General features: G+C 37.5%; 1 protein-coding gene across 1 annotated transcript in view; it reads left to right on the forward strand.

Moving 5' to 3' along the window:
- PPA2 (inorganic pyrophosphatase 2) overlaps nucleotides 1-11,307 on the forward strand; it is an 87,816-nt gene extending 76,509 nt beyond the window's left edge. The window contains exons 11-12 of the mRNA XM_044224363.1: nucleotides 9,804-9,840; nucleotides 11,103-11,307. Of these exons, the coding sequence (XP_044080298.1) occupies nucleotides 9,804-9,840; nucleotides 11,103-11,131 (66 nt within the window). The 3' untranslated portion in view covers nucleotides 11,132-11,307. The remainder of the gene's footprint in view (nucleotides 1-9,803; nucleotides 9,841-11,102) is intronic.
- Nucleotides 11,308-11,757: the final 450 nt, after the last annotated feature.

Raw genomic sequence — 11,757 nt, forward strand, 5'->3', positions numbered from 1 at the left:
AAATGGGAACTACGTGACTCTACATGGATAAAACCTGAAAGTGCGGTGTGGGGCAGAAAAAGCTTTTGCAGCAAGACATACTGCATAGTATGCAAAACACCCAAAGCAGTACTATATATATATATTTTTTTAAGATTTTATTTATTTATTTGACAGATAGAGATCACAAGTAGGCAGAGAGGCAGGCAGAGAGAGAGAGGAGGAAGCAGGCTCCCTGATGAGCAGAGAGCCCCATGCGGGGCTCTATCCCTGAGCCGAAGGCAGGGGCTTTAACCCACTGAGCCCCCCAGGCACCCCAGTACCATATATTTTTATGGGTACAAACTGATAGAGTGTTCACATTTTAGAAACATAAATAAGAACAGTAAACACCAGCATTAGAATGGTGGTTACAAGTTACTTCTGAGAAGGGAAATAAATATGATTTTTATTTCGGATGAGTAGGGAGAAAAAAAGAGACTTCAGTTGTAAAGTTTCTGAAATAAGGTTAACTCTTTTAAAAGTGTAGGCAGTTAGGTAGGTGTTACAATAGTCTCTGCATTTTCTGCATGTTTCAAGTATTAATAATTTTAAAAATTTGAACACCTAGGAAAACAGTAGAGAAAATTGGTAAAAGCAAAAGCTAGGTTTTTTGAAATGGTCAATAAAATTGCTACATCTTTAGCCAGAATGATCAGGAAAGGAAAGAAAGACAGATTTTTTGCATCAGCAATCAAGTGACTTGCTGCTGGCTCTACAGCTGTTAGGAGAACAATAGGAAAATATTGTGAAAAACTTTATTAAAGTAAATTTGACAACTTGTATGAAATGGACAGATTCCTTGTGATATGTAAATTACCAGACTTCACTGAAGAAGAAATAGGCATAAACAAATTAAATCTGTACTTAAAGTCTTTCCATAAACACAACGCTTGGCTGAGCTAGCTCTCTCTACTTTTATTCAGCTTTGTAGGTTCTACCCAGTGCAATAAGAAGGAAAGGAAAGGACATTCATCTTACAAAGGAAGATACATGAAAGTCTATGTAGAATATTCAGTAAAATCTACCTGAAAGCTACCAGAATAAGTGATTTTAATGTTTGTTGCAGATACAGGATCAAAATTCAAAAAAACAAGTTTATTTTAATAGGCTAGCAGTAAACAGTTGGAAACTAAAAATAAATATGGTATTTGTAATGGCATCAAAAGTGTGAAACACCTAGGGATAAATCTGAAAAAAATATGGGAAGAGCCTTTAAACTATAAAGCATTGCCAGCAGAAATCAGAGAACTAAATTAATAGATATATTTGTAAATGTAAATATATTGTGTTTGTAGGTTGGAAGACTCAGATAATGATGTTATCAAATTGATCTATAGATTTAGTGTAATGCCAATCAAATTCTAATACACAGTTTTATAGAAATTAGCAAACTCATGTATATAGAGACCTAGAATAAACTAAACGACTTTATAAAGAAGGAAGTTAGAATAGTAACTTCCTGATTTCGGGACATTTTATAAAACATTTTATAAACATTTTATAAAAAGTAATCAAGATACTTTAATAATGGTGTAAAACTAGACAAACCAATGAAATCAAATCCAGAAATAGACCTACATATATGTGGACAACTGATTTTCAAAGTGATAATCTTTTCAACAAGTAGTACTTGAACAGTTGGTTATTATTCCATATGGTACCAAAGAAACCTCACTTCATTCCAAACCTTGCACAGTATATATGATAATTTTCCAACATGTATCCTAGGCCAAAGCTTAAAACATAAAACTGTAACCCTATTTTGACCATGGGTTAGATGGGCAAAGTTTTTTAGATATGGCACTAAAAGCATAACTTAATTTTAAAAATGATCAATTGAATTTCATCCAAATTAAAAATTTCTATAAAAATACTCTTTAGAGAATGAATAGCCACATTCAGTAAGAAGATATTTGAAAATCATGCCCCTGACAAAGGGACTTGTACTAGAATATATAAAGAACTCTGACAATTTGTTAAATAAAACATCCCCTAACCCCCAAAGGAAATGCACAAAATACTTCGGTGGTCACTTTGCCACAGCAGACGTAATGAAGACATGTGAGATGATGCTCAATTTGAGTAGTCTTTGAGAAAATATAAATTAAAAACCACAGTGACATGCTTATGCACACTTTTTAGAATAGCTAAAAATGTAAAAGATTGGCCATTGTTGGTAGGAATGTGGAGGAACTGGTAGTTCCATAGCCTGCTGGTTGGGATGAAAAATGATATAACCATTGTGGGAAAAAAAAAACAATTTGGCATTGTCTTGAAAAGTTAAGCATATACCTACCATATGATCTAGCCATTCCGGTTTTAGATACTTATCCCAAAAAAATGGAAGTATATGTCCGTACAAAGACTTGTACACCAGTGTTTATCTCAGCTTTCTTTGTAATAGGCAAAGTGAAAACAGCCCAAATGGCCACCAACAGATGAATGGATAAATTGCGGTATATTCAGATTGTGTGTTCAGTGTGGGTATACTGCTCAGCAATAAAAAATGACTGACACATGCTGTAACATGGCTGCATTGAAAAATATATTGAGTGAGAAAAGGCAGACATACATATTATATCATACCATTTATATAAAATTTCAGGAAAGGCAGATGTTCACATATAGCAACACAAAACATCATTGGTTGGAAAGTTTGGGAGAGAGCCAGCAAGGAACGGTTTCATAATTTCTTCTATAAAGACTGGAGGAAATTGGGGATAGTGGTGAATATGTTTATTATCTTGATTGTGATAATGATATTACAAGTGTGTATATTTGTCAAAACTTAGCGATACTATAAATACAGTGTGCACCATTTATTTTATGTCAGTGTTAGTCCAGTGAGTTTCTTTATGTAAAAAAAATTTTTCTTCCAGAGTCAGACTGTCTAGGTCCAAATATCAGGTCTTTCATTCATAGCTTAAGGCAAATTATTTAACTTATCTATGCCTGGTTTCTTTCTTTATAAAATGGACCTAAGAATAATATCTTCCTTGTAAGAGTTAATGTAGAGCACTGAATGATACAATCCAGGTAAAATGTGAAACAGCTAGAAAGTATTCAATACACCTTGGGTTTTATCATCACTATTGACATTAATGTTGTTGAATTAAATTGACCATAGAGGGGAAAAAATCCCTTCTATTCCAGCTTCTTGAATACTTCTGGTGATGAGAATATCACTCCTTCATGAGGTAGCCCATCCCATTGTTGGAGATTGGAAAAGTCATTGTGACTAATTTAGATTATTCAGTGAGAATCCATCCTATATTCAGAGACTTAAACAGGAAGAAAGAGAAGAAGTTAGTTTCCACAACATAACAACTTACTCTAATACATAACCACTTTTCCCATCTGGGAATTTTTTCCCCAGAATTTTCCCACATGCTTCTATTTAAGCACTTTCCTTGTATTCTGCTCTCTGAGGAAACGGAAAACCTCTAGGCATCATGCGAAGTTAGGGAAAGTTTGAATTAGGTAATTTGTGGGGTTTTTTTAGTATTTGGTGACTGTAGTCATTTTACTGGAGGGGAAGAAAAAAGAATTGACCTTTGTGAGGTTGCGCACACACACTCAGTGCATGCAGGACTGAGGAAGTACCACACTCATTGCTAAAGAAATTCCCAGACTTTCCTAAGGCCTTACACAGCCTGGTAGCCACAGGGATTAAAATTCCTAGAATTTAGGATCCAGGGCAAAGAGAATAAGTTAAGCACACTCCTGCTCAGTTCAAGGACCCAATCTCATTATACTGTGAACCTTTAGCTCACAGGAATGCTGGAAAGCACTAGAAACTTATGGAACTGTGAGGAGAGAATACCTCCTAGGGAAGTCTCAGCAGCGGCAGTCTGACTTTATGCCTTCCCTTGGCAGCCTCAGGAAAACCTGGAGCACCCAGCGCTCAGAGACAGCCATGATGACAGTTCACAGGTTCATGAGCAGTGCGTTGAAGGAGAAGAATAAGGGGGAAATTTCTACTTTAATTAAAAATGTACTGACTATATTTGGTAGACTTTATTTCTTTAGTAAAGCATTGATATTCACAGTGTTGTATGAAATTTGGGACAGTGATTTTGTGTTTGATGTCAGGACTCCTCAGCTGAATCTTAGAGAACAGTGCACTAGAACCAGATCCTGATTTATCAAGAAAGGACATTTTTAAAAGTTTTAATAATGAATTACCATAAAGATGTTCCTTTTTTTTTTTAAGATTTTATTTATTTATTTGACAGAGATCACAATTAGGCAGAGAGGCAGGCAGAGAGAGAGGGAGGGAAGCAGGCTCTCTCCTGAGCAGAGAGCCCGATGTGGGGCTTGATCCCAGGACCCTGGGACCATGACCTGAGCCAAAGGCAGAGGCTTTAACCCACTGAGCCACCCAGGTGCCCAAGATTTTCCTTTTTGACTTGAGAGCTCATTCTGCATCACTACTCAAAGGGGAATAAAACAAATGAAAATAAGGTCAATCATTTTGTTTGATTCTAGCCAATTATATACATTATTGAAAAGGAAGTAGATTAAACTTACATAACCTAAAATATTCTACATTTTTGCCTGTGGATAACTAAGAACTGGTCATATTTTGTTGGATTTCTAAAGCAAAAATCAGAAAAGAAATGTAAAAGTAAAACTAATGTACAGCAAATGCCTTATGACCTTTATGAATTGGGACAGAGGCTAGAGTAAGCTTTCTTTGGTGGGTAAAAGAAAGAGGAATACTTTGGTAATGCAAACTCTAGATTAATTGGAAAGAAAAATATGAATATTCATGAGAAGTATTTTTGGAGTGGGAAAAGGAAAGAAGATAGCATTTTTAGAATAAGAGTATAAAATAGTACTGTTTTGCAGAGAATTTATATTAGTTGATTCAAGGGTGCCCAGTTTTTCCCAGTAAGTAACTGAAAATGGTTTCTTCGTTTCTTGCCATGAAAACGTCGTGGTGGTGACTCCTGACAGAGTTGGGATTGGGTCATTTCTAGGTGCTCTGTGCTGCTCTTAGTTCTTCCACTTTTTATTAGCAGGTATGGTTTGCTGTTACTTCAGAATCAGGAAGCCATTGACTGTAGGTGAAGAACTGAAGAGCAAATGTGTCTCATGAACCCTTTGTTGTTTACGGATTAAATGTTGGTTTCTCTTTTGGGATTCTCTTTGGCATTCTTTTGGCATTCTCATTTGGCATAATATGGAGAAATGTTTAAAAAAAAAAGACCTCCAAACCATGAGTTCTTATCTCTGCAGGTTCGACTTATTGGTGATGTTTGTTTTCTTTTTTATAAGGCTTTTTACATACTGGATATATTCTAACCAAGAAATATATTTTACGAGACCAGTGCTCTAACCCCTGAGCTACGGAGCCCAAGAAATATATTTTAAGATTGGAGAAATAAGGGGGTATCTGGCTGGCTCAGTTGGTAGAGCACATGACTGGTTTTTGTTTTTGTTTTTGTTTTTTTGGTAAAGATTTTATTCATCTATTTGACAGCGAGAGAGGGAATACAAGCAGGGGGAGTGGGAGAGGGAGGAGCAGGCTCCCCGCAGAGTTGGGAACCTGATGCGGGTCTGGATTGCAGGATCCTGGGATCATGACCTGAGCCAAAGGCAGATGCTTCAGGACTGAGTCACCCAGGTGCCCTGAGCACATGACTCTTGATCTTGGGGTTGAGAGTTTGAGCCCCATGTTGGGTGTGGAAATTACTTAAAAATAAAAATAATCTTAGAAGAAAAAAATGAAGAAATAACATTCTGGAAAAAAATTAAGATTTTATTTATTTGAGAGGGAGAGGCAGAGGGGGAGATAGCATTAGCAGTGGGTGGGGAGGGGCAGAGGGAGAGGGAGAAGCAGCTCCTCACTGAGCAGAGAGCCCAATGCGGGACTCCATCCCAGGACCCTGGGATCATGACCTGAGTCAAAGGCAGATGCTTAACGGACTGAACCCCCCAGGTGCCCCCTGAGAATTATTTTTTAAATGAAATGTTAACGATAAATGTTTCAGCTAGAGTAGTTTTTCATTTCTGTCCTTTTATACTTTTTAGGTTAATGAGAAATTGGTCAGTTACCCTATTTTATACAGGCATACCTCATTTTATTGCTGTTCACTTTGTTGTGCCTCTCAGATGCTGCACTGTATACATACTGAGGTTTGTGGTAACTGTGTTAAGCAAGTCTGTTGGCTCTATGCCACTTTTCTAAAAGCATTTGCTCACTTTGTGTTTCTGTCATGTTTTGGTAATTCTCACAATATTTCAAACTTTTTTATTACCATATTTGTTATGGTGATCTTTGATCAGGGAGCTTTGATGTTACTGTTGTAATTGTTTTGGGCTACCACAAACCACATTCATAAAAGACCGTGAACGTAGTGGACAAACATTATGTGTTCTGACTGTTCCACTGTCTGGCTATTCCCCATCTGGCTCAGAGAGGCTTTCCTATTGCCTGAGACACAAAATATTGACTAGGCCAGTTAATAACCCTACAGTGGCCTCTGAATGTTCAGGTAAGAAAGAGTCCCATGTCTTTCATTTTAAGTCAAAAGCTAAAAACAACTAAGAGCCTTCATGGAGAAGGCACATGTCAAAAGCTGGGATGGGACCAAATACTAGGGCACTTCATAAAATTAGCCAGACTGTGAATGCAAAGAAAAGTTCTTGACTGCTGCAGTGAACACCCAACTGATAAGAAAACAAAACAGCCTTACTGCTGCTATGGATAAAGTTTGAGTGGTCTGGACCGCTCATACCAGCCACAGCATTCCCTTAAGCCAAAGCCTAATCCAGAACTTTTCTCAGTTCTGTGAAGGCGGAGAGAGGTGAGGAAGCTGCAGAAGAGGAGCTGGAAGCCAGCAGAGGCTGGTTCATGTGGTTTTAGGAAAGAAGCTGTCTCCGTAGCACAGAAGTTCAAGGTGAAGCAGCAGGTGCTAATGGAGAAGGAGCTGCAACAAGTCAGCAGAAAGTCTAGCTAAGATAATTAATGAGCGGCAACACCAAACAGTGGATTTTCAGTGTAGATGAAACAGCCTTCTGTTGGAAGAAGATACTATCTACAACTTTCAAAGCTAGAGAGGAGAAGTCAGTGCTTGGCTTCCAAAGCTTCAAAGGACAAGCCAGCTTGTCAGGGGCTCATGTAGCTGGTGACTTCATTGCCATGCAGCAAATCCTTGGACTCAAGAATTCTGCTACCTTTACTCTGTGCTCTGTAAATGGAACAGCAAAACCTATATGACAGCACATCTGTTTACAACATGGTTTACGGAATATTTTAAGCCTACTGTTTGAGACCTACTGCTTAGGAAAAAAAGACTCACTGAACGCTCAGGTGATGGTTAGCATTTTTTAGCAATAATTTTTATATTAAGGTGTGTACACTGTTATTTTAGATATAACGCTTTGGACACTTAACAGACTAGAGTGTATACGTAGCCTTTAGGAAATCAAAAATTCATTTGACTCACTTTATTGCAATATTTGCATTATGGCAGTGGCAGAACCAAAGTCACAGTCTCTTTGATGTATGCCTGTATACTATATCTTCCTTTCCTCTGAAATGTTTGGCAGCTCCAGCAAGAAGCAGCTGCTCATTTTAAACAGGAACTCTAAACAGCTAACTTTCCAACAAACTTTGTTATAGATGTTTTGCACAATTGAAAGAGCATACTAATTTCAAAGAATAAATAATTTACTCTGTCTTGTTCTCTGTGTGGTTAAACAGCCATCAGATCCCAGAGGCCTACTCTGAATGAGTATAATTTTTATACTATGATGTTACTTTCACACCCAGGTTTGCATAAGTTACATCTTCCTCCAAACCAATCATCGTTAACCATTTTCTCTGTGCTAGGAAGCTGAATAGAATTTTTTCTTGTTTTGAAGTACTTGGGAATCTCAAAGATGTTTTACATAGAATTCATACAGAGCTTGCTTTATTTACATTGTTACATCATGCTTCTGTGACAGAACATGAAGTATATTTGATTAGCCTTTTCTTAAAGAATAGAAAGAAAAATAACTTTAAACTGTTTATGATTCAGAGGAATATATTAGGGTTCTCCAAAGAAACAGTAGGATGTATAGATACATGTAAACAGTGATCTTGCAGGCTTAGTGAGTCCAGAATCTGCTAAGTAGGTCAGGAGCTAGAGATAGAGGGAAGCCAGGGCTGCAGATGAAGTCCAAAGGCAGTTTGCTAGAAAATCTCCTCTTGCTTGGAGAGGCTGGTCTTTTTGTTTGTGCCTTCACCTGGTTGGTTGAGGCCCACCCACATTATGGAGGGTAGTCTGCTTTTCTGAGAGTAAAGCCTATTTAAATGTTAATCTCAACTACGAACACCCTCCAAGTTGACACATTAACTGTCACAGGGACTATTTTAATGTTGTTGAAATTTTAAGTTTTTCTTCCTGCTTACTTGTTCTTACTCAGTACTGCCCTTGGACCTAAGCAAGGAAGGCCCTACTTTGCTTTGGCCTTCATCAGTTATATCCATCCCCACAAGGCAAGACCAAAGGACCAAAGCTGTGCCTTCATCAGGAGCCAAGCCCCCGATTCCATACCACCCTCTCGCTACTCAGAATCCTGGTATTCTTTGTCCAAATAGCTGCAGGTGTGTTTCCAGGATCTTATGGGCATCTCCCGAAGTCCATGCTCATTCCTTTGTGAATGGTGTGCTCACTGTTACTTCTTCAGGGACCACTGGGAGGCTCTTCAGAGGTAGGGAGTTCATAGATATATGGGCTGGAACTGGAGCCTGCAGATGGGACCTAAGAGCTGCAGGATGAGAGCCATGTGCCTTTTTTCCTTACTTGGCTGTATTCAGGCCCTCTCGGGTGTCTAGAATGCTAAACGAGGGCTTCCAAGTCATTACAAAAGTACATTTCTCAAGATAGGAAGATGGAACTTACTCTAAAGTCCACTCATCACTTTTCCTGGCTTGGTTTATAACTCTTAAGTATTCACACGTATGGTATGCAGTCTTCCATTTTGTACCTTTGCACCAGACCTCAAAGGTTGGAAGCAGATTTTTCCTATTGTGGGCAAGCAAAATCAGAGAATTAAAAGTTGATTAATCAGTTTGAATCTCATATGTGTCCTAAAATCAGGGTAGTGGTTTCCTGAGGAGAGAAAACATTATGACTGGGGAAGGGCCTGGCCTGTTCCATTTCTCAACTTCGGTGGTGATTAGTAGATGTTTATTCTTGGGCTTTGTGCATTCCTCTCCATGGATGAGGGATCTCTAAATTAAGAGTTTAAAAAAAAAAAAAAAACTAAAAAATATTGTTTTTAATTAGGAAAAAAAAAACCCTGGTATCTCAGAAAAGCCTTTCTTTCAAACTTGTCTGTCACGGATTATACTACGTTTGTTCTAAAAATCTTGGCCCAGTCATGGAAATAAACAGAAAAATTAATTTAAATGCTCTAGATGGCAGCTAAATAAATTGTGTGTGTGTGTGTGTGTGTGTGTGTGTGTATAGGGTGTGTGTTGGATTTTTGTCTTCTAGTCCTCAGCCAGGGAGGCAACCAGAAAACCTCCCTGTCCTCTTTGCATTCTCAGTATCCTGTGGGTTAATGAAAAAAATATTTTTAAGCATGCTTTTTTTATTTGACTCAAAGTCTGTGGTTTGTTTATCCAAAAGAAGCAATGATAATTAAAGGCAAAGAGGAGTACTTATTTTTCTCAGGTTCTAGTTTGTTCTATAGTTTCATGAAAAAACAAAAAACAATTGTGGATGTGGTATCCACATCCAGATACTGATAACAAGGGTCTCTTCTCTGCTTTTATCTTTCAGGTGTCATCATCACCAAATAAGGGAAGTAAGGAAGAAGGTATGGTGTTTGGTTCTTAAAGAGCCTACATGTATAAATTTGATTATAGTGGGGGAAACCAGAAAAAGTATAATAGGTTATTTTAAACATTATATAAACCAGGTAAAATACTTTTTTAAAATAGTCATTAAATTTTTCAGATGAAATCAGTTTTTTTCTAATTTCAGAAAATGAGAAGGAGCAAATATATTACTTTTAGGCTAGAAAATAGTTTGTGTGACTTTTTTGGTGAAGTACTGAGAGGTTTCAGGTAGTTCTAATAAAAATTTTTTTTTAAAGATTTTATTTATTTATTTGACAGACAGAGATCGCAAGTAGGCAGAGAGGCAGGCAGAGAGAGAGGAGGAAGCAGGCTCTCTGCGGAGCAGAGAGCCCAATGCGGGACTCAATCCCAGGACTCTGGGATCATGACCTGAGCCGAAGGCAGAGGCCTTAACCCACTGAGCCACCCAGGCACCCAGTTCTGACAAATTTAATGGACTCCATATATCTGCATTTGGGAGATTTTTCTTTATTATCTAACCATTTTAAATATCCTAAAATCAAAATTTATAGTAAGTTTGAAAATACTGTATTTTTTGTTACCATTATTTGAAGCTGTTGTGAAAAACAAGTAAAAATGTGTAGTAAAAATTTCAGAATATAAGAATAGGCACAAAGCATTCATCTTTGAAACTTCGCAAGATTTTTGGCCCTTTGTTTTAATATAAAACATTAGAAGAGCATTCAACTTGCAAAACTGGAGGAAAAATGAGAACTATTTACTGTGTCACATTCTGCGACGTGTAGAAAAGAACAGATCTGCAGACATTCCATGGGAAAGCAAGTTATATTCCTTATATGGGAAACTAACAGACTGTTTCTTTGCAATACTATCCCATTTTGGATATTTGACAGGCAGTCAGATTTTACAGTACAAGATTTTCCTAGACCTTCCAATCTGTAGCTAGGACACTAACCTCTGTGTTATTAGTAGAGACTAAAATGATCCAAAAAAAATGTAGGGAATAAAATGGGAAGGCTCTGGAGTTTTTAAGCACAGTTTTATATAAGGCTTGAGCCAAATGAGAGAACTTAGGATGAGAGTTTAAAGGGGAGTAACTTGAAATAGGGAAATGTGTCGTACCAAACTTATGATTGTTTTTCTCTGCCTAAATACTTCCTCAAGGTCTAAATTAAATTTGTCTTCCTTCTTCCCTCTTTCCCTCCCTCCCTCACTCTTTACCCTTTCCCCAACACCCTCTTTCCCATTTCAAACACAGAGCAAGTGTGGCACTTCCTTGGCAAGTGATTTGAACATGTGAAGTTCTGCCATGAAGACTCCAATCTCCAAGGACTCCACAACTCCCTCTCCCCGAGTTCTAGCAACAGGCAGATCTATGAGAATTTACTGACTTCCTGTTGAAACTTTTCCCCCCAGCCTTATTCGAGATATACAATATGTAAATAAAGACCAATATTTTTAAATTGTTTGGATATTTATTGATATGAAAAGATTTAAATTTCATAGCAGAAATTTAGAAGCATTGAGTTTTGACCAGTTCTAATTTCTGTGGCTGAAGGAACCCATCAGTTTTATTAGCTTTTATTTCTATAGGTTAATAAAGAAATTACAAATTTTATAAGTTAATTGGATTGTTATAGATAACTACTCTCATTTTCATACCATATTATCTTCTCCAGGTTGCTGATGGAAACTTTCTTAAGTCAAACTCTGTCCTCTTACTAGGACTGTGTAAATGTGTTTACATTTATTAAGGCTTTTTCCTAGAATTTATTATTTTAGAGGGCCTAAACTCTCTGATTCTCTCTGATTCCCCTTCGTCTCAATTCTCATCTCTCTGGCGTGATGCTGAAGTCTTCATAAGCAGCCCAGCTCTCTCACCTGAGGTCTGTCTCTTGGCTGTCTCTTGGACG

The sequence above is a fragment of the Neovison vison genome, chromosome 11, assembly GCF_020171115.1.
Source record: "Neovison vison isolate M4711 chromosome 11, ASM_NN_V1, whole genome shotgun sequence".
NCBI classification, from domain to species: domain Eukaryota; kingdom Metazoa; phylum Chordata; class Mammalia; order Carnivora; family Mustelidae; genus Neogale; species Neogale vison.